Source organism: Bos taurus, chromosome X, assembly GCF_002263795.3.
Source record: "Bos taurus isolate L1 Dominette 01449 registration number 42190680 breed Hereford chromosome X, ARS-UCD2.0, whole genome shotgun sequence".
Classification (NCBI taxonomy): Eukaryota; Metazoa; Chordata; class Mammalia; order Artiodactyla; family Bovidae; genus Bos; species Bos taurus.
The window spans coordinates 89,399,614-89,423,885 of NC_037357.1; the positions used below are offsets into that span (position 1 = coordinate 89,399,614).

Genomic DNA, 24,272 nt, shown 5'->3' on the forward strand with positions numbered 1-24,272 from the left:
TTGACCATTTCCTTTCCCATGTTAGGGAAGTTTTCAGCTATTATCTCTTCATATATTTTCTCGAGTCCTTTCTCTCTTTCTTTTTCTTCTGGGACGCTTAAAATGTGTTGTTGGTGTAATAATGTACCAGAGGTTTCTTAGGCTGTCTTCATTTTCTTTGATTCTTTTTTCTATATTCTGTTCTTCAGCAGTGATTTCTACCATTATGTCTTCAAGGCTGTGATTTCCACCATTCCGTCTTCCAGGTCACTTATCCGTTCTTCTGCCTCCGTTATTCTGCTATTGATTCCTTCTGGTGTGTTGCTCATCTCTGTTTGCTTGTGCTTTAGTATTTCTAGATCTTTGGTAAACGTTTCTTACATTTTCTCCATGCTTTTTCCAAGATCCTGGATCATCTTCACTATCATTCTGAATCATTTTTCTGGAAGGTTGCCTCTCTCCACTTCATTTAGTTGTTTTTCTGGGGCTTTATTTTGTCCCTTGAGCTGGGACATAACCCTCTTCTTTTTCATGCTGATTAGCTTTCTTTGATGTGGTTTTAATTCTAACAGCTGCAGGAATATAGTTCTTGCTTTTTCTGTCTGCCTTCTGGTGGATGAGGCTAAGATTCTTGTGTAAGCTTCTTAATGGGAGGGACTGGCAGTGGGAAATACTGGGTCTTGCTCTGATGGCATGCTCAGTAAAACTTAAGTCCAATTATTTGATGATGGATTTTGTCAGTTGTTTGGCTTGAGGTGACCCAGCCCTGGGTCTAGGGCTCTATAGTTGGGTTAATGGTGACCTCCAAGAGGGATTACACCAAGGGATACCTTCTAGGACTGCTGCTGCCAGTTTTCCCATCCCCACAGTGAGCCACTACCAACCTATGCTTCCACAGAAGACCCTTCAACACTAGCAGGTAAGTCTGGTTCAGTACCCTATGGGGTCATTGCTCCTTTCCCTTGGGTCTTGGTGCACACAAGATTTTGTTTGTGCCCTCCAAGAGTGGAGTCTCTTGTTCTCCCAATCCTGTGGAAGTCCTGTAATCAAATCCCACTGGCCTTCAAAGTCAGATTCCCTGGGAATTCCCAGCCCCTTTTCTGGATCTCCAGTCTGGGAAGCCTGAATTGGGGTTCAGAACTTTCACAACAATGGGAGAACTACTTTGGTATTATTATTCTCTAGTTTGTGGGTTGCCCACCTGGAGGGTAAAGAATTTGATTATGTCGTGATTGTGCCCTTCCTACCATCTTGTTGAGGCTTCTCCTTTGTCTTTGGACGTGGGGTATCTTTTTGGGGGGTTGCATTGTCTTCTCATCAATGGTTGTTCAACAGCTAGTTGAGATTTTGGTGCTTTCACAGAAGATAAGCACACATCCTTCTACTCCACCATCTCAAACCCATAGTGTGTTATAGTTTAGAGTATAGGTGTTTCACTTTCATAGTTATGTTTATTCCTAGGTATTTTACTCATTTCAGGGCTCATCAATGACTTTCATTTTATTATGTAATTGGAATTTTTTTAAGCTTTGAGATTCAGAAAGGTTTTGGTATATGTGCTGTGCTTGACTTTCCTTAGGTATTCTAAAAAGAATACCTCTTCAGTTAGGTTTTCACATATATTGTTCAGCAGTTTTATTTTTCTTTGTTTGCTGAGACATATTTTATATGTGTATTTGTTTTTATGACCACTATTGCCTCCAATGTAGGCTGTAGAGGATATATTTAGGTCAGTACCACTAGGGCACCCAACTATGTACAAGTATGAAAAGTGTTGCTATGCAAAAGAGATCACATGTAAAGTGCAGTCTGCTTTATTTCCGGAGAACAGTTCTTTACAACACAAATTGTCCTAGGGCAAAAACTGTGAAAATTCCATTATTTGGCCCTACTTACCTTGGACACAAATTGTACTCTGAAATGGTGTTATTTCAGTAATAGCAGACAAGCACAGTATTTAAGTTTGTATGCAAGGGCTTGAAAGCTAACACAAAGCTAGCTAGCAAAAGGAAAAAAAAATAGCCAAAATGACTGTCAGATCTCAATTTCCAGAGAACTTGTTAAAAAGAACATCCTATCAGAGTAAATTCTAGTTGTTTATTAAAAGGTGTTTTTATGCCTTAAGAAATGATTCACTGATGTAAAATCTGTCTTACTTTAAAAAGGCTTCCATACATTTAGATGATTATCTAACTTCCTTTCTAATATTTCACATAAAGGTTTGTCATCCTATCCCAGGAAAGAGTTATTTTGGTTATGCTCTAGTAAGACTTATCAGTGTGGCCAAGGAGGATAGATTCAGTTGGTGCTTAGTCCCCACCATCCTGATTAATTAAGTAGCACCTACTGTACTATAGTATTTCTATCCCTTAAGAATTTGAACTCCCTAATCCAGGGCAGTTGGGAGTCTAGTGGTGGTGGACATAAAGTTTCATGTTTAGATTTAATCTTCAATTCGGTTCACTTCAGTTCTGTCACTCAGTCGTGTACAACTCTTTGCGACCCCATGGACTGCAGCACAACAGGCCTCACTGCCCATCACTAACTCCCGGAGTCCACTTAAACCCATGTCCATTGAGTCGGTGATGCCATCCAACCTTCTCATCCTCTTGTCGTCCCCTTCTCCTCCTGCCCTCAATCCTTCCCAGCATCAGGGTCTTTTCAAATAAGTCAGCTTTTTGCATCAGGTGGCCAAAGTATTGGAGTTTCAGCTTCAACATCAGTCCTTCTAATGAACACCCAGGACTGATTTCCTTTAGGATGGACTGGTTGGATCTCCTTGCAGTCCAAGGGACTCTCAAAGAGTCTTCTCCAACACCACAGTTCAAAAGCATCAATTCTTCAGTGCTCAGCTTTCTTTATAGTCCAACTCTCACATCCATACATGACCACTGGATAAACCATAGCCTTGTCTAGACGGACCTTTAATTGCTGCCAAATATTTGTCTTAAGTGCTAATCAAAAACAAATTGCACCTAGAAACTTGTTTATGTTAAAAGATGGATAAAGCCAGTAAAGTGAATTTACGTGATTTTAGTGGTCTGCATCATGTAGGAGTTGTAAGGGATCAGTACACGGCATTCATTCCCATCACTTGATGGCAAATAGATGGAGAAACAATGACAACAGTGGCAGACTTTATTTTTCTGGGCTCCAAAATCTGCAGATGGTTACTGCAGCCATGAAATTAAAAGATGCTTACTCCTTGGAAGGAAAGTTTTGACCAACCTAGACAACATATTAAAAAGCAGAGACATCACTTGGCCAACAAAGGTCCATCTAGTCAAAGCTATGATCTCTCCAGTAGTCATGTATGGATATGACACTTGGACTATAAAGAAAGCTGAGTGCTGAAGAATTGATGCTTTTGAACTGTGGTGTTGGAGAAGACTCTTGAGAGTCCCTTGGACTGCAAGGAGATCCAGCCAGTCCATCCTAAAGGAAATCAGTCCTGGATATTCACTAGAAGGACTGATGTTGAAGCTGAAACTCCAATACTTTGGCCACCTAATGCGAAGAGCTGATTCATTTGAAAAGACCCTGATGCTGGGAAAGATAGAAGGCGGGAGGAGAAGGGGATGACAGAGGATGAGATGGTTGGATGGCATCACTGACTTGATGGACATGAGTTTGAGTAAACTCCGTGAGTTGGTGATGGAAAGGGAGGCCTGGCGTGCTGCAGCTATGGAGTCACAAAGAGTTGGACATGATTGAGTAACTGAACTGAAGTAAATAACACTTGTATTCCTTGCCCAGGTTCAGAATCAATTGAAATATAAATGTAAGAATCAGATAGATGGAGATCAAAACATTATCTTCATTACTCATAAAGCTGCTTGGAGAAGATGGTTTTAGTGTGAACTTCCAATTAGTGTGGACCCCAGAGTTAGGCAGACTTAGACAACTACAAAACCACAGGACTCCAGGCCAAAAGTAACCCCCTTCTTGCATAGCAAGGAGCCAGTCAGAATGCATGTTCACTGTAGACACACAAGTTACTGAAAGGGAAGCAGAGCACAAGTGCCGGAGCCAAATCTACTCAGATATTTCTCCTAAACATACTAGGCATATAACTCATTTCTTCTCCCATGGGCAGAAGAGCAGGAGTGTTAGTCTAGTTGAAGTTCTTCCACATGGAAACATGAGAAGTAAAGATTAAGTGTCCCATCTAACATAGCTCAGTGATATATTCAGTACTGCCATTTACTTGAAACTGTCTATCCTCTTCAGTACCAAAAATATCACACTTTTGCTTCCAGGTTCACACAAAAAATCTATTGGGATATTTTGGGAAGACTAAAGTATAGTGCAAATAATTGCATAGTATCATATTAAAGTCATATCAGTGGAACATTTCAAAACTTCATCTAAATGCAATAATAAAACATGAAGAAATGCTTCTTAAAGGCAAATGTACTGAAAGAAATCCATTCACAACTATCAAGTGGGAACTCTAAATATTGTAACTTTTGAGCAAGGTATGTTCTTCTAGTTACTAAAGCTCTGAAATGAGGCTTCAAGTAAGAAATTTCCGTATTATATTTGCATTCATGTAATATCCTCATATTGGGAGAGTTATGGTATGGGGGCAGGAGAAAAGAGAAAGGAAGAGGAAAAAAGAAATGAGAAAGATTGCAGTGGCTTGGCACCATGTATAAAATTGTGGATGATCTGAGCTATATATTTGATGCAGAAATGGGAAGAGTATTGAGTGACAGTGGGATAGTGTGGTGGTGAAGTGCCAGGGTTTGTGTGATCGTGGTGGCAGTGGGGACAGTACGAATAACAGTGGAGGACGATATGAGATCACTGGAAATGAAGTTGAGCAGTGTGAATGATAGTGACAGGGCAAGAGCAGAATGTATGTGGTAATGATAGTTAGGGACACAGTGTATGTCATACTGTGGAAGATGAAAATTGTGCATGTGAATGGATGTGTGAAGGAGTAGGGTGGGAGAGACAATGGTGAGAAAGGATATGAAGTTAATGAGACACTGGGATCTTTGTGTGTTTGAAAATTGTGGATGGGGCATTTCAAGCAATAATAAGAGGATGTAGACAGTGGATGGAATGGGGAAAATGTAGTGTGATGGTAGAAGATAGGTACATGGTGGAAGTGATAGGGTTAGGGCATTTGTATGCTTGTATGTGATTCGGTGGGCAATGAGAAGTGTTACCAATTTGCGGGGGCAGATAGGTAACAGTGAGCATGCCTGACAGTGGAGAATGATAACATGATCATTTGGAGCATGGAAATCATGAGTGTCTGAGTGGGGTTGTTGAATAAAGTGTATGTTGGGAAAATGCAGTTTCTGACTGTCAGGAATGGCGCAAGTATGTGTGTGAGGATGGAGGTAATGTGGATATTCATTGTGAGAGTGTATGATATGGAGATGACATGAGCATGTGGGAAAGGAGTTTTGGAGGATGATGGAGATTTTATAGTGGGGATGTGGACTCTGTGTGATAGTGGGTGTGGATAGGCGCTGTGTGATAGTGTAGGGATTGAGTAATGGTAGATGTGACTGAGTGATGGAGATGGTGTGTGTGATAATGTAAGTTGATTAGAGATAGTCGTATTTGACAATGGGTATTGTGATACTGTATGGACTCTTGTGTGTATGATAATACAGGATAGAACAATGTATGTGCAGAAATGGGAGTAATAATGACAGTTGTGTGTTAGTGTGAGAGTTTAGAGAATTGGGATAGTATATGGAGATCATAAATTAGTCATTATCATATAAGTTGTAGAAGGAATCATGTATGAATGAGATAGTATGTTAAAGACTGTGTATGTTTGTTAGAGAGATTTCATGTTTTGTGATAGGTATTTGAAATTGATATGATATGAGTAACAGTGATCTGAAAAATAAGTTGCTTATAGGGGATAGTTTTATCTTACCCAAAACAAATCCAATGGTATAAAGCCCAAGACTTCCATGATTTTCATCAATATCTTAGCTACCACATATTTTATTATTTGTTGTTCCATGACTCCTACTTAGCATGCTGTTTCCATCATAGTTGCTCAATGGCTGCTGCAAGTCTGTTCCAGGTTGGAAGATGAGGAAGAGGAGAAGGCAAAATATCTTGTCAGTAGAGTTATTCTCCTTTATACAAAGCTTTCCCCTAAATCCTACCCAACAGTTTCCACCTACATCCAGTGTCCAGTGGACAGATCTGTGACACATGACCACCAGTATCTGCAAGGTTGTCTGGGAAATATAAGTTTAGCATTGGGAACATTATCACCCATAATAAAAAAAAAAGGTTTATCTAAATAAGAAAAGAAGATGTTGGGTAGGATACAGCCAGTAGACAAAGAGAGGTTGAACATATGGAAAAGAGGGTGTAATGAATAGATTAAAATATCAGATGTGAGAGATACAGGATTCAGGGTACAGGGACACTATATAATTGGCATAATTTGAGATGCTGGGGATGATGTTGTGGTAGGCAAAAATAAACATGTTTTCTCTGTCGTCATTGACTTTTACTATCTTGTGAAGAAGGCAGACATTAATAACAAACCAAATTTTTGTGAAGTTGATACTGCTGTGGACGGGAAGTACGGGGTTCTGTGAATAGGTTTAAAGAGAGGTTGATCTACTCAGGGAGGTCAAAGACAGAGGAAGTGATGATTGAGCCGAGATCTGAAGGCAGAGTCAGAGTTAACTGGATGAAGGATGATGGATGGTTGGGATGGGGGAAAAGTGTTCCCAAAAGAGGAAACAGGATAAATGGCATTTGTGCACTGTTTTTTAAAAAAAATTTTAGCTTTAATTTAGAATATTTGCTATTGTTATGTCTTCAAGTTCACTAATGTTTTTCTAGTTAATTCCATCCAGTGTATTTTAAAATTTCAGTTATTATGGTTTTAATCACTACACCTATGATTTGCATCTTATTAATTATATATCATTTCTCTACTTAACATGACCATTGTTTTCTCTAGCTTTTTGGTCATATGGAACACATATATGTTATCTGCTAAATATAGCATCTATATAAGTTCTGTGTCAGTTTGGATTGATTTTTTTTTTTTCTCCTCATGATGGGTCATGTTATTTTGTTTCTTCATATGCCTGGGTTTTTTTAATTGGATGCCAGACATAATGAACTTCACTTTTTGGTAACATTTTGGTATATATGTTTACCTTTGGGTGCTATTTTTGTATTATTATACATATTCTTTAGCTTTATTACAAGAAGCAGTTACTTTGAAGTAATTAAATCTTTTTCAAGCCATGCTTTTTAAGACTGATTAGGCAGGACCACAGCAGTGTTTGCTAAATCATCCCAGTGTACTGAAGCAAGACTCCTCTGAATAACCCATGCCTCAGGAATTATGAGTTTTTCTGCTCTGAATGTTGGGAACAGTCCACAGACCTGTTTGAGCTTTTGACACTTGTTCCCTCTAATACTTTCAGGTGGTTCTTTTCCTAGCCTTGTATGATTTCCTTAAGTGCATTCACTAATCAGTACTCTCCTGAATACTGCAATCCTTCAAAGGTCTTTGGAGTACTCCCTAAGTGCAGCTTTCTCCTTTTTAGTATTCTCTGAACTCCAGCCACCTTGGTCTTTCTGGTCTTATCCCTGTCACCTAATAGAATCCTCTGAGGCTTGACTGCATTCTCCCTCATTGTACCACGAACTGGAAACTCCCCCAAATTGTAAAGGTTCACCTCATTTTCCTTTATCTCTTAGGGATCACTGTTTTTCACTTCCTGATGTCTAGTGTCTTTAAAAAAATTATTTCACATTTTTGGTCCTGTCTTTTTAAGTGTTTTTTGTCAGGTTGGAGTATAAATAGTCTCTAGCTTGCCTCTCAGGAAGCTATGTGGAGGAGACTTGTTAAAGAATTCTTTCCTTTCTTTCCATTTTCGTTTCCATTTCCTTTTGCTCTTCTTCTTTATTCTTCCTCTCCCCTCCTGTAAGCTGGTTGATTTCCTCACTGCTGCCATGTATCAGGTATAAGTGATGGCTGTACTTTAAAATTTGTGTTGTCAGATAAAGAGAAAGAGCCTGATCAAGAAAAAGAACTTTATTCAAAATCAAGGATTGGAGGAAGATTTTGGGTCATAGGGAATGTGACCACATATTTCAAGGGTCACTCTTCATGATTATGAATTTAAGGAGCTTCTGAGTGTAAAGACAGGTTAAAGAGGTGGATTAACTTCCCGTCAAAGGATAGATGTTTAAGCCTTGGAATAGATACTCACAGAATTGGTTCCCAACCAGAGAGCTTCCAGGACTATAGTAAGTGTTAGAGTAACTGTGCTTTAATCTCAGACTCTGTCTTATATTAGGATAAATCCATACATAGGACAGACAGCCCATGATGTAGGTCACATGATTATAGCTTCAGTCCAACTGTAGAGATCATAAGTCACCAAGAAGGTCATGATGGTGAGAAAACATGTGCAAAGAGCATTGAAGAGCCTTTAACCAGACTTCAGATATTGCTAACACCAGAAAATTCATCAGCAGAAGTAAACCTTACAAATGTAGTGATCATGGCTGATCTTTCAGCCATAGTTCAGATTTACTCAACATCGCTAGCCATTAGTTCAGTTCAGTTGCTCAGGCGTGTCTGACTCTTTGCGACCCCACAGACTGCAGCATGCCAGGCTTCCCTGTCCATCACCAACTCCCAGAGATTACTCAAACTCATGTCCATCGAGTGATGCCATCCAACCACCTCATCCTCTGTTGTCCCTTTCTTCTGCCTTCAGTCTTTCCTAGCATTAGGGTCTTTTCTAGTGAGTCAGTTCTTCATATCAGGTGGCTGAAGTAATATCAGCTTCAGCATCACTCCTTCCAATGAATATTCAGGACTGATTTCTTTTAGGATGGACTGGTTGGATCTCCTTGCAGTCCAAGGGACTCTCAAGAGTCTTCTCCAACACCACAGTTCAAAAGCATCAATTCTCTTGAGCTCAGCCTTCTTTATGGTCCAGTTCTCAAACCCATGCATGACTACTGGAAAAACAATAGCTTTGACTAGATGGACCTTTGTTGGCCAAGTAATGTCTCTGCTTTTTAATATGCTGTCTAGGTTGATCATAGCTTTCCATCCAAGGAGCAAGCGTCTTTTAATTCATGGCTGCAGTCACTATCTGCAGTGATTTTTGGAGCCCCAAAAAATAGTTTTTCACTGTGTACATTTTTTCCCCATCCATTTGCCATGAAGTGATTGGACCAGATGCTGTGATCTTCATTTTCTGAATGTTGAGTTTTAAGCCAACATTTTCACTCTCCTCTTTCACGTTCATTAAGAGGCTCTTTAGTTCTTCTTTCCTTTCTTTGATAAGGGTGGTGTCATCTGCATATCTGAGGTTACTGATATTTCTCCTGGCAATCTTGATTCCAGCTTGTGCTTCATCCAACCTGGAATTTCATATAATGTCCTGTCATATAAGTTGAATAAGCAGGGTGACAATATGCAGCCTTAACATATTCCTTTCCCGATTTGGAACCAGTCTGTTGTTCCATGTCCAGTTCTAACTGTTGCTTCTTGACCTGCATACAGATTTCTCAGGAGTCAGGTCAGGTGGTCTGGTATTACCATCTCTTACAGAATTTTTAAGAGTTTGTTGTGATCCACACAGTCAAAGGCTTTGGTGTAGTCAGTAGAGAAGTAGTAGATGTTTTTCTGGTATTCTCTTGCTTTTTTGATGATCCCATGGATGTTGGCAATTTGATCTCGGGTTCCTCTGCCTTTTCTAAATACAGCTTGAACATCTGGAAGTTCATGGTTCATGTACTGTTGAAGCCTGGCTTGGAGAATTTTGAGCATTACTTTGCTAGCATGTGAGATGAGTGCAAGTATTCAGTAGTTTGAACATTCTTTGACATTGCCTTTCTTTGGGATTGGAATGAAAACTGACCTTTTCCAGTCCTGTGGCCACTGCTGAGTTTTCCAAATTTGCCAGCATATTGAGTGCAGCACTTTCACAGCATCATCTTTTAGGATTTGAAATAGCTCAACTGGAATTCCATCACGTCCACTAGCTTTGTTCGTAGTGATGCTTCCTAAGGCCCACTTAATTTTGCACTCCAGGATGTCTGGCTCTAGGTGAGCGATCACGCCATCATGGTTATCTGGGTCATGAAGATGTTTTTTGTATAGTTCTTCTGTGTATTGTTGCCACCTCTTCTTAATATCTTCTGCTTCTGTTAGGTCCATACCATTTCTGTCCTTTATTGTGCCCATCTTTGCATGAAATATTCCCTTGGTATCCCTAATTTTCTTGAAGAGATCTCTAGTCTTTGCCATTCTGTTGTTTTCCTCTATTTGGATTGATCACTGAGGAAGGCTTTTTTTAACCTTTCCTTGCTATTCTTTGGAACTCTGCATTGAAATAGGTATATCTTTCCTTTTCTCCTTTGTCTTTTGCTTCTCTTCTTTTCTCAGCTGTTTGTAAGGCCTCCTCAGACAACCATTTTGCCTTTTTGGATTTCTTTTTCTTGGGGAGGGTTTTGATCACTGCCTGCTGTAGAGTGTCATGAACCCCCATGCATAGTTCTTCAGGCACTCTGTCTATCAGATCTAATACCTTGAATCTATTTGTCACTTCCACTGTATAATCATAATGAATTTGATTTAGGTCATACCTGAATGGTCTAGTGGTTTTCCCTACTTTCTTCAATTTAAGCCTGAATTTGGCAATAAGGAGTTAATGATCTGAGCCACAGTCAGTCCCAGTCTTGTTTTTGCTGACTGTATAGAACTTCTCCATCTTTGGCTGCAAAGAATATAATCAATCTAATTTTGTGGTGATGTCCATGTGTAGAGTCTTCTCTTGTGTCATTGGAAGAGGATGTTTGCTATGACCAGTAGGTTCTCTTGGCAAAATTTTGCCCTGCTTCATTTTGTACTCCAAAGCCAAACTTAGTTGTTACTCCGGGTATCTCTTGATTTCCTACTTTTGCATTCTTTCCCCGATGATGAAAAGGACATCATTTTTCGTGTTAGTTCTAGAAGGTCTTGTAGATCTTGATTGAAGCATTGAACTTCAGCTTCTTCAGCATTACTGGCTGGGGCATATACTTGGATTACTGTGATATTGAATGGCTTGCATTGGAAATGAACAGAGATCACTCTGTCGTTTTCAAGATTACAACCAAGTACTGTATTTTGGACTCTTTTGTTGACTATGAGGGCTACTCCATTTCTTCTAAGGGATTCTTCGCCCACAGTAGTAGATGTAATGGTCTGAATTAAATTCGCCCATTCCAGTCCAGTTTAGTTCATTGATACCTAAAATGTTGGTGTTCACTCTTGATATCTCCTGTTTGACCCCTTCTGATATATCTTTATTCATGGACCTAACATTCCAGGTTCCTATGCAATATTGCTCTTTACAGCATCAGACTTTACTTCCTCACCAGTGACATCAACAACTGGGCATTGTTTTTGCTTTGGCTCCATCTCTTCATTCTTTCTGGAGTTATTTCTCCACTCTTTTCCAGTAGCATATTGGGCACCTACAGACCTGGGGAGTTAATCTTTCAGTGTCGCATCTTTTTGCCTTTTCATACTGTTCATGGGGTTCTCAAGGCAAGAATACTGAAGTGGTTTGCCATTCCCTTCTCCAGTGGACCACATTTTGTCAGAACTCTCCACCATGACCCGTCTGTCTTGGGTGTCCCTACAAGGCATGGTTCATAGTTTCATTGAGTTAGACAAGGCTGAATGGATAAATGAGTTAGACAAGGATGAATGCATAAAGATGTAGTATACAAATACAAAGAAATACTAACCATAGAAACAAATGAAAATCTGTGATTTGTAACAACATAAATGGTCCTAGACAAATACTGTATGTTATCACTTATATGTGGAATCTGAAAAATAAGACAGATGAATGAATATAGCAAAACAGAAACAGACTCTGAGGTACAGAGAACAAGCTAGTGGATACCAGTGGGCAGAGGGAAGGAGAGAAGGGCAATGTAGGAGTAGGGGATTAAGACGTATGAACTACCATGTGTAAAATAAATAAACCACAAATTTATATTCTGCAGCACAGGGAATTTATAATTCCTTTAAATAGAATATATTCTATAAATGTATTGAATAGTATTGAATAATCTATAAAAGTATTGACCACTGTAAATGTTGTATACTTTAAATGAATATAATATTGTAAGTTAACTAAATTTCAATATAAAAAAGTTCCTAACTGTAGTTCAATGCATGGTGATGAGAAGCCATAGGCATGCACTCTAAAAGTCTTTAGGAACAAGTCAAACCTTAGTAATCATCAGAAATTCCAACTTGGAGGGATACTGTTGACTATCCAAAATGTAATGCAAAACTCCCCTCTCTTCATTTAAATAATTTTTTGGAGTATAGTTACTTTACAATGTTGTGTTATGTGCTGCTGTACAGCAAAGTGAATCAGCTATATGTATACATACATCCCCTCTTCTTTGGATTTCCTTCCCATTTAGGTCACCAGAGGGCATTGGGTAGAGTTCCCTGTGCTATACAGTAGGTTCTCATTTCTTATCTATTTCATACATAGTAGTATATGTATGTCATTCCCAGGATCTCCCAATTCATCACTCCCACTTTCCCTTTTGGTGCCCATACATTTGTTCTCTACATCTGGGTCTGTATTTCTGCTTGGGAAATAGGTTCATCCATACAGTTTTTCTAGATTGCACATATATATGTTGATATATGATATTTGTTTTTCTCTTTTTGACTTACTTCACTCTGTATGGTTGTCTCTGAGTCTATCCACATCTCTGCAAGTGGCACAGTTTTGTTCCTTTTTATGGTTAAATAGTTTTCCAGTGTATGTATGTGCTACATCTTCTGTATCCATTCCTCTGTTGATGGACATTTAGGTTGCTTCCATGTCCTGGCTGTAGTAAATAGTGCTACAATGAACTGTTGGTGGGAATGTGGTTAGGTGCAGCCGCTATGGAGAACAATGGAGATGTTCCTTAAAAAACTAAAAACAGAGCTATCATATGACCCAGTAATTCCACTCCAGGGCATATATATATATACACCCAGAGAAAACCATAATTCCAAAAGATAACATGCATCCCTTCTCTTACCTCATGCAGATTCCCCCTAATCTCTGTAAGTGGTTCTTTGGATCCCTCGTCACATGGCTTTGGGCTTCCCTGGTGGCTCACATGGTAAGGAGCCTGCCTGCAATGTGGGAGACTGGTTCTGTCCCTGGGTTGGGAAGATCCCCTAGAGAAGGAAATGGCAATCCACTCCAGTATTCTTGCTTGGAGAATTCCATGGACCAAAGAGCCTGGTGGGCTATTGGTCCATGGGGTCATAAAGAGTCGTACACGACTAAGCAATTAACACTCACATGGCTTTGGTAAGGGAATCACATGCCCTTCCCTTCTTCAAGAGAGGGAAAGATACTACCAAGCCAAGGACTCACAACACTGTAAATTGTTCTCTGATTCTTTCTAGTCTCTAAGTACATTTGATTTGGGCTGAAAAGGAATGGAATAAGTATCAGTAGCATGACTAGTCAGCCACCCCTGCCTAAGCCCTATAGGATTGTGTTCAGGACTCTGTGGTGTCTTCTTTTTAGAATATGGGGATACTTGGCATCCTTTTTTGTTTGCTTGTTTTAGCAATGCAGCTTTAACCAAAATTCTGAGGCAACTGTAGAAGTCCCATTAAATGTCCTGCTGAATTTGTATTGTGTTTTCTTACTTTATACTTCTGTAGAAGCATGCTTCTGTCATGAAAAATCATCAAAATAATTCAGAATTTTATCATTTGCACTTAGTCTTGAAAGGTAAATTACTAAGAAAGCCTTTTTAGGCCCGAAATCCACATTTCCAAATTAATTTCCAGAAAAATAAATGTCTATTTGACTTTTGGATTGCCATAAAAAAATAGACTAACAGTGGAAAAGAAAGCAATGGTTTACCTTTTTTCTTAGATCAGGAATTCATAAACAAAATTAAAAGGCAAGCTACAAACTAAAAAAAATGCAACAAATGTGCTAGGTATAAGGTCAATATCATTAATATTTAAAGAACTCTCAGGCAGAAATACACATGACTAATAAACACTGAAAGTGTGTTGCGCTTCATTAATCATGAAAGAAATACAACTTAAATCAATTAAGTATCAGTTTGTCTATCAAACTGGAAATATTTTTAAGGTAAACATTCAATACTAACACTCTCAGAGTACATGAGACCTCTTGTACATTACTAGTATTGATTAAAAATTCTTACTGGAAAACATTTTGGTAAAAGAGTTCATATACCTTTGCCTAGTAATTCCATTCCTAATAATATACCATAAGGAAATAATTTGAGATATGCATTTAAGTTTGTGGGGGAAAAGTCACCACAATGATAATCTAATGAACAAAAATAAATAGAAATAATACTTTTGTTAATTAGGCATAGGTAAATTTATATCCTTGGATAGTGCATAGTTATTATAAAGGGAGTTTGCAAGGCTTTTTAATGTCATGGAAAATATTTTGTGAAAATAATTGTGATGTAACATCACGTACTGAAAACTGTCTTAGATGGAGTACATCTATTACTATTGTGCATGCAAGTGTGGTGTACAATGTTGGCGTTGGTATGGTATTCCAGTGCTTTTCAGATGATCCTTGTTTCATAAAATGTAATCAGGAAATGCCATAAAGCTGAAGTATGTGAAGACTTGTCTAAGCCCAGATCCTTATCTGTTACAGTTGTTGTTAATGCTTCTTGATTCTCAAATTACATCTTATATTGATACTGAACATTAAGACACACATGGAGCTAAATCATATTGCAGGTATCTGAGAACGTAGATATATGTATGGATTTGCCAGTGCAAATGATAGAGAGCCTGTATGTCACAAGATACTGAGAGCCTGTGTGGCATGATCATCTGATAAAATATCAAACAAACATTCTCAAACTGTGTGGAAAGTTCTACTAGTAGGCTTCTTCCTCTTGTCTCTTCTGGTAATCTTCTGCCTATTAATGGAATGTTAGTTGTTAGGTGATGGGAAGGAGGAATTAACTGGAAGGGAAGTGGGTGGGGGTAATGAAAGAAGGCAATGGCATCCCACTCCAGTACTCTTGCCTGGAAAATCCCATGGATGGAGGAGCCTGGTGGGCTGCAGTCCATAGGGTCACGAATAGTTGGATACAACTGAGCAACTTCACTTTGATTTTTCACTTTCATGCATTGGAGAAGGAAATGGCAACCCACTCCAGTGTTCTTGCCTGGAGAATCCCAGGGACGGGGGAGCCTGATGGGCTGCCGTCTATGGGGTCGCACAAAGTTGGATACGACTGAAGTGACTTAGCAGCAACCTATTTAAGTTTATAACAAAATCATTTGATGTAATCGCAAGATGTCAGTTTGACGGCTCCCATGATGAAAATTGGCATGAAAAACACAGTAAGGTTTCTTAAAATTGTGTGTGATTGGGCTCAGTTGTTTATGTAAGACTGAGATCCATTAGTCCTTGAAAGCAGTTACTAGGTGTGTTTTTGCTCATCATTCTATCCCCTACACTTATCACAATACATAGCATCTCATAAGTATACAGGACTTTAAATTTCTATGTTCTTTTACATATGTAATGAAAGAGATGAAATCAAGTTACCTCCATTTCAGAAAACATGGAAGAGGGATTTAAGAATTCCATAATGCTCATTTTGAGGCACCATGGTGTTTTATGTTTGGGCTTTGATGTATAGTATCTTTGTAAGAGTTTCAAGAATCATATTTGTTTATTTTTAATCATAGTTTGGCCACTCATTGTGGCATGCAGGATCTTAGTTCCCTGATCAGGAATCAAACCCATGCCCCCTGCAGTGGAAGCACAGAGTCTTAACCACTGGACCACCAGAGAAATCCCTCAGAAGTCGTATTTTGAATGATTAGTTTATCATTTACTTAGAAAGGGATGTTATAATCACATGCTGTGATTTGGGTTTTTTATTCCTTGTACAGCTATCGAATTGTTTTTTGTATATTATTCTGTTTACATTATGCAAGAAACTTAATCTAAAATAATGAATCTAATATGAATATATCTTCTTTTGTTTATTGATTACGTGCCATAACTTATTTCATCCTTTTATCCTTGCTGTATGTTTGTGGTTGAGATAGTTCTTTTGTGAATTTCATGTAATTATTTAATAATGAAAAAGGTATTGCATAAATTTCCTTTTATTAAAGCATCCCCAAGATATCTGTAATTGTAGTTTGGATTTCCTCTTTGAAGGAAAGCTTCACTTATTCCCTCTCTAATGCTTTTCCTGTCTTTATATAATTCTACGTTTCTGCCCTGTGTCATTTTTCTTGTGCCTGATAAATCTTTTAACACTTCTTGTAGGGTGGATCTTCTGGTGATGAATCCCTTCAGTTTTTGTTTGTCTGAGAAAGTCTTTATATCTCCTTCACTTTTAAAGAATACTTTAGCTAGACACAGAAATCTAGGCCATTGGGTTTTATTCTTTTAACATTTTAAAGATTTCACTTCACCTTCTTCTTGCCTACATAGTTTCTGATGAAGTCTTCTGTAATTCTCATCCTTATTCTGCTATAGATTTATTTCTCCCTTGGCTTCTTCCAGTATTTTTTCTTTGCTTCTGATTTTCTGCAGTTTGAATATGATGTTCCTCAATGTAAATTTCTTAGTGTTTTTCTGCTGGTGTTCTCTATCTAAGTTTCTTGAATCTGTGATTTGTTGTCTGCATTAATTTTGGAAAAGTCTTAGTCATTATTATTTGTAATATAATGTTCCATTCCATTCTTCTGTTCCATTCTCTCTTTTTTCTTCTTCTTTTGTTCCAGTTGTGGCATATGTTGAATCCTTTGAAATTGTCTCACAATAATTGAATGTTCTGGGTTTTTTTTGTTTGTTTGTTTGTTTTTTCCTTTCTTCTGTTTATATTTGTTTGGGAAGCATCTCTGGCCATATCTTCCAAGTTCACAGATTCTCTCAGCCATGTCTAGTCTACTAATGACCCCATCAAATGCAGTCTTTATTTCTTTTATGAGATTTCTGTATTTCTAGCATTTCCTTTTGGGGGGACAGCACCCCTTGGCATGTGGGATCTTAGTTCCTGGATCAGCAATGGAACACATGCCCCCTGCAGTGAAAGCGTGGATTCTTACCAGTGGGCTGCTAGGGAAGTCCTTCTGGCATTTCCATTTGATTCTTTCTGAGGATTTCCATCTCTTTGCTTACATTACCCATTTGTTCTTGCATATTGTCTGCTTTTTTATTAGAGTCTTTGACATATTAATTATAATGTATTAAATTCCCTAATAATTCCAATAGTTCTGTCATATTTGAGTCTGTTACTTTTGCTTTGTCTCTTCAGACTTTTTCTTCTTGCCTTTTGGTGTGCCTTGTAATTTTTTTTGAAAGCTGGACAAGTAATAGGAACTGACAGAGGGGGGCCTCTATTGTGAAGATTTATGTTTGTCTTACTAGGAGTTGGGCTTCGTTTAAATTTTGCTTTAGCAATTAAATTTTGCTTTAGCAATAGGTAGCAGAGGCTTCATATTCCTTTAGTGTCCTTGATTTTGTCTCCTGTCTTGACTTTGGGCTTCTTCATTCAAATATAATCCATTATAATATACTTGAGCCCTGTTGGTATGGTGGTAGGTGCTCTCTTGCTCTGTCATGTCCAATTCTTTACAGCCCCATGAACTATAGCCCGCCAGGGTCCTCTGCCCATGGAATTTTCCAGGCAAGAATACTGGAGTGGCGTGTCATTTCCTACTCCAGGGGATCTTCCCAACCCAGAGATCAAACCCACATCTCTTAAATATCCTGCATTGGCAGGTGGATTCTTTACTACTGAGCCACCTGTGAAGCCCAAGGTATGGTATGGTATGGGGGAAAGGGAGTGTTTTGTAATATTCCAATTATATTTCAGTGTTTTAGTGGGCCTGTGACTCTGGCCTGTGGCCTTTACAAGTATTTCTATTTGTTTAGTCCTCCCCTGCCCCCACCCCTCCCACCCCTTCTCTGCCACACACACACCTTAGGTGAGACAAGAAAGGTAGAGAGGGGCTGAAACAAAGCTCTGGTAGTCTTTCCTCTTGAAAAGTAGGACTTTGTTACAGAGTAGGCTCTGGGCATATTTCACAGGTATAATCACAAAGACTCTTCCCCTGCTTATGCTGGGGCCATAGCAGGGGGTCTTTCTCAGATCTTGACTGTGAGAACCTGATGAGATTCCTGAAATAAAGCCCATGAAAATGTGCTTCCCCAACAGGACTACCACTCCCAAGAGTTTCTCACTCTCATTTTAGTCCACATTCAGCCTCTAGGAGTTTGTCACATTTTCATTTAAGAGTTCCTACAAGTTTATGGCTCTAGTGTCTTCTGCCTTAGGTAAGCAGATCTTATTTGTGACCCTTGATTTGCCTGTCCTTCAATATTACAGGATGGTGATTTGCTCTGAAACCTCATTTTTCTGTTGAGTACAAGGAAAGTCATTGACTGTTAGTTTGTTTAGCTTTTTTGTTGTTAGCACTTCTTTTCAAGACTCTCTAGCCTCACATTCACTGTTTTGTGAAGAAATGCAAAAAAAGAGTCAGTTGATATTGTGGGTTCCTGAAAAAAAAGGAGAAACCTAGACCCTGTATTCTAGTGATGGGAAGAAACCCCAGATAGGTTTGTAAGATTCTCTAACAGTGTGGCTTTGCATCTCACTTCCTGGGAAAGGCCAGGAAGAGGATGAGAACAAGACTACAAAATAGAAATGGTTGTGTGGTGTCTTTAGGCATTCTGAGCTTTGAGTCTCCTCACATAGTTTCTCTCAGCTCAGGATATCATGGAAGTATAAAAAGAGTATGTTCATCAAAGACAGCCTCACAGAGATGAAAAAGCCTCAGCATATTATAGGAGTAGCAGGGTATTTCCCATGTATATGAGTGGAATATGACACCCTCAGAGAGAGTGAGACCCCATCAGGGCTTTGTGGTAGAAATTGAGGCTCAAGTCAACAGCTACCTGTTTGGACAAACAATGGTAAACCAAATACGACATCATATCATGCTGGCATGTATATATGATACCCAACATATATCACGCATCCTCATGTTTTTGACACTGAGATACCATAATTTAGGCACAACCCCAATAAATGGGGTGAGGAGAACTTCACACTGCTGGAGTTGAGTTTCAGCCGCTCAGTAGATTGGGAAATTGACAGAATTCAAGCTAAGTTGCAGAGAAAAAGAAAACTTGCATTTCTTGTATACCTAAATTTGTCAGATGATATCCATACCTGATGAAGAACCAGCAGCAGAAAGTATGTGATAAATGCTGAGTGTGTGTGCTAAGTTACTTCAGTTGTGTCCAATTCTTTGTGACCCTATGGACTATATAGCCTGCCAGGCTCCTCTATCCAAAGCATTCTCCAGGCAAGAATACTAGATTGGGTTGCCATGCCCTCCTCCAGGGGATCTTCCTGACCCAGGGATCAAACCCATATTTCTCTCTGTCTCCTGCATTGGCAGGCAGATACTTTACTACTAGCGCCAGCTGGGAAGCTCTATAAATACTGAGTATCACAGACAAATTTATCTATTCAAAACATGGGCCACGTGGCTCTTATTGATTGAAAACCACAGTGGTCTTACCTCCAGGCAAGAGTGACATCATGTGAGAAATGACCCCTGGCACTTTGATGAGTACCAAATATAAAGGGAACTAGATATTTGAGGAGCAAAAAGAAAGAACTTCTAACATTAAGCAGTCTTTCTGCAGTGAAAGCTGCCATACCACATCACTCCTCCTCCTCCACATTTTCCCTCTTACTTCAGACACTTCTCTTTTCTCCCTAGTTATTTTCTCTACATTCCTCTTCTTTTTCTTCTTTCCCCTTGTTTATTTTCCTTTCTTTTTCATTTACCCCTAACCTGTTTTATCTCCTTCCATTTCCTTTACACACTCTTCCATTCTACGTCCCTTCTCCCTTCTGCATTCTACTTCCTTATTCTCTTCCTGCTTTTTCCATTTCAACTTAGTATCCATTGTTTCTCCATTCTCTTGTTTCTCATTATCTTAATAATTCTATTTACTTGCAATTGTCATTAATTTTTTCTTTTATTACTGTTTTCCTGTTTCTTTTTTCCTTCCTCCCTTTTCTTCCTCTTATACCCTCTCTTTTCAATTTTTCTCTCTTCATTTCTTCCTCTCTTCATGCTTCTAACAACAAGGTGATAAAAAGTAAGAGAATAGAATGGAACCAAGGTGTACTTAAAATGGTACAATCAACAGGGATAGGATTTGGGAAAAAAGACAGGAAAAAAAACATGAAAAACTGTAAGTAAAAAAGAGAAATAAACTACTAAATATGATGTTTAAAAACTACTTATAAAAAAGCAACAACATTCTAAATGGTGAAATGGTAAAGTCATTTCAAGAAAAAGAAAGGGATATTACTTATTGAGATTATTACTTAATATCTTTTTTGATGTTTCACCAAGTCATCAGAATAACTGTAATATATAACGTAAATTCAGTTCAGTTCAGTTCAGTTCAGTCACTCAGTCGTGTCCGACTCTTTGTGACCCCATGGAGTGCAGCACGCCAGGCCTCCCTGTCCATCACCAACACCCGGAGTTTACTCAAACTCATGTCCATTGGTTTGTGATGCCATCCAACCATCTCATCTTCTGTCATCTCCTTCTTCTGCCTTCTGTCTTTCCTAGCATCAGGGTCTTTTCAAATGAGTCAGTTCTTCGCGTCAGGTGGCCAAAGTATTGGAGTTTGAGCTTCAGCATCAGTCCTTCCAATGACTATTCAGAGCTGATTTCCTTTAAGGAAAATGTAGTGTACTTTTTAATGTAAATTAAGTGATCAAATTATTTTTATAGTATGATTTTACATTAGAGATCTCAATTTTTAAAAAAATACTTGACTTGGGGACTTAGACCTCCAGCAAGAAGGAATAAATGGTGTAGATGTACTCTTCCATGCTTGTCCTTGTGTGCATTCTGTATAATCTAAATGTGAAATCACGCTGAAAGGAGAAGATACGATGGTTATGGCTATAGTCTCTGGCTATGTAATTAGGCACCCAGGTCTCTTCCAGTCAGGGCAGTATTCCTACAAGCTTAATATGGAGTTGGAACTCTCATTTAGCCCTCAGTAACAAGGAGCCCCTCTCTCCCAGGTGTCAGTGGAGGCTGAGTGGGAATATGGACTTCCACTCACATGTGATAAGCCAGAAGATTAAATAAGATTCAGATCCTTATAACATGCAAAATACCTTGGATACAATTGAAAATCACTTGTCATATCAAGAAATATGATAATCACACCTTGAATGAGAGAAGACAGTCAACACATACCAACATCAAGATGATACAGATATTAGAATCATCTACAAGGGTTTTTAAACAGCCATGATAAAGATGTTTCAATGAGCAACTGTTCATAGAATACAGAAAGTCTCAGCAAAGAAATAGAAAATCTCCAAAAGAAATAGAAAGTATAAGGAGCAATCAAAAAGAAAATTAGGAACTGAAAAATCCAAAATCCAATAAATGAACTTAACTAATAATAGATGAACTCAGAAGTAGAATAAATAGAAAAATGAATTAATGAACTTAAGGTGGAATGACAGAAAGTATCATATCTGACAGGTAAAAATAGACTGAAAACCAAAAATAAACAGAGCTTTCAAGTATTTGTTGGACTACTGCAAAAGATCTAACATAGGTGTCATCATGGGAGGAGGGACTGAAAAATGTCTGAAAACTTCCCATGTTTGGAAAAAAGCATAATTGGATAGACCCAACATCATCAACCAACAGGATCTAATCGATATTTATAGAACACTCCCCCCAACAATGACAGAATACAAAAAAACTGTGATTAAGAAGTCAAAGAAAATCAAAATAAAAGGAGAGAATGCCCACAGATTGAATGCAGTTGCTATCATAATTACAGTAAGATGCTTTGTGTGTGTGTGCCCAGTCATGTCCTACTCTTTGTGACCCCCGTGGACTGTAGCCCACCAGGCTCCTCTGTGCATGGGATTTCCCAAGCAAGAATACTGGACCATTTCCTTCTCTAGGGGATCTTTCCAACCCAGGGATTGAACCCAAGATACTTTGTAGATATAAATTATTCCCAAATGTATGGGAAAGCAGAAGAACTAGAATAACAGATAAAATAATTCTGAAAAAGAACAAAATTCTATTCAACTTCAGGACTATTGTATTGCCACAGTGGTCAAGACCACTGCAGTACTGATGGAGGAGTAGACACATAGACCAGTGGAACAGAGTAGAGAACTTGAGAAATAGCCTTACACAGGTATGGCCAACTGAGCTTTTACCAAGGTGCAAAAATAACTCAATGGGAGGATTATCTTTTAACAAATTGTGCTGGAATGATAAGATGGATTTTTGTAGCTCTGCCTCTCCCATCCCCCCAAATAAAACTCAACCTAGACCTCACATCTAATTGAAAATTTAAATCCAAATGGAAGATAGACTTCCATACAAAAGTTAAAACCACAAGACTTCTGGAATATAATACATGATAAAATATTCAGATCGTTAGGGCTTGTTGAAGAGTTCTTAGAAATGACATAGATCTTTAGAAGGAGAAAAAATCAATAAATTGGACTTTCTAAAAAAATGTGCCATGTGACTCTCTTAAAGAGGATGAAGACAAAAGTTACAAACTGGGAGAAACCAGTTTGTAAACCATATATCTGACAGGGGACTTACACATAAAATACATAAATTCTTAAGACTCAACACTTAAAAAAAAAACAAGCAATTAAATTAGAAAACTGGACAAAAGACATGAAGAAACATTGCACCAAAGAGGATATATTGATGGCAAATAGGCATGTTAAAAATATTCAACATCATTAACCATTAGTGTTAGCTGCTCAGTCATGGCCAACTCTTTGCGATCCCATGGACTGCAGCCCATCAGGCTCCTGTGTCCATGAGATTTTCCAGGCAAGGATACTGGAGTGGGTTGCCATTTCCTTCTCCAGGGAATCTTCCCAACCCAGGGATCAAACCCGGGTCTCCTGCACTGCAGGTAAATTCTTTACCGACTGAGCTACAAGGGAAGCCCATAAGTTCTTATTTCTCTGGGATAAATGCCCAAGAGGGCAATTGTTGGATTGTGTAATAGGAGCATGTTAGGTTTTATAAGAAACTTGCCAAACTTTCCCAGTGATTGTATCATTTTACATTCCCAGCAACAATGTGTGAGTGGATCTATTTTCTCCAAATCCTTGCCAGCACCTGTTGTATTTTTTGTAAGCATTCTGATAGATGTGAAATACTAACTCATTGTGGTTATAATTTACATTTTCCTCATTAACCTGAGCGACTGAACTGAACTGAACTGATGACTGTTTGTGCAATAGAAGACTTGACTCGGCAGGTCTGAGGTGTTCAGACCCTGAGCATTCCAGAAAAATGTCTGCACATTCCAAAGAAAGGTCCAGCTCTTGACAAGCTCCTGGGAGATAACCTTTAAACCTTTGGCATATTATGCCTGATTAGAATCTTTTTGTTCAGCCGGGGCTTTGGGCCAACAGATGGTTTATGTTAAGAGTATGATTTATAGTGGGGCCTTGAGCCTTGTGGCATTAGTTTGACCTCAGCACAGGCTGGAGACTGAGTAGCTAAGGTTAGCCACCCAGGTGTTCCATGCCTACGTGACTAACCTCCAGTAAATTCCAGGGATCAGGTTTGTCACACATCTTGCTGGGAGAATTAAGCACTGGCCATACAGTTCCACTGAAAGGGAACAAATGGAAGCTCACCCCTGTTCTCTCCTGGACATGTGAATTATCCACCTTTTAGCTTTGTGGATTTAAATTGGTATCCTTGCATTGTAATAAACTATAGCCTTGAATGTAGCACCTATCCTGAGTTCTGTGAGTGCTTCTAGTGAATCATTGAATGCAAGGGTGGTCTTCAGGACCCTGCTGCTGCTGCTGCTAAGTCACTTCAGTCTGTCTGACTCTGTGCGACCCCATAGACGTCGACCCAGTAGGCTCCTTCAGGACCCTACCACTGGTAAATCCTAGGTCACATTCTTTTAGCTGATAAGGTGGCTCTTGCAGTTGGAACTGTTACGTAACAGAGTATACACACTGTATTACCTTACTAAAATGTGAAAAAAATACTTGCAATACATCTAGCCCTACGGGATTTCAATTAGCATCTGTAAGACTGTTCAAAGAAATCTCCAAAATAATTAAGACAAAGACAACACAAGAAAAATAGGCAAAAGACTTGCACAAGCACTTTACAAAAGAAATCC

At 38.8% G+C, this 24,272-nt stretch overlaps 1 protein-coding gene across 5 annotated transcripts in view; it reads left to right on the forward strand.

Moving 5' to 3' along the window:
• MAGED1 (MAGE family member D1) overlaps positions 1-24,272 on the forward strand; it is a 79,706-nt gene that overhangs the window by 45,875 nt on the left and 9,559 nt on the right. For 3 of the 5 annotated variants that reach the window (XM_059883365.1, XM_059883366.1, XM_015461705.3), the window contains one exon: positions 13,069-13,143. The exons of the other annotated variants lie outside the window; for them this stretch is intronic. In XM_059883365.1, coding sequence (XP_059739348.1) covers positions 13,113-13,143 — 31 coding nt within the window. In that variant the 5' untranslated portion in view covers positions 13,069-13,112. The remainder of the gene's footprint in view (positions 1-13,068; positions 13,144-24,272) is intronic. 5 annotated transcript variants of the gene reach the window in all.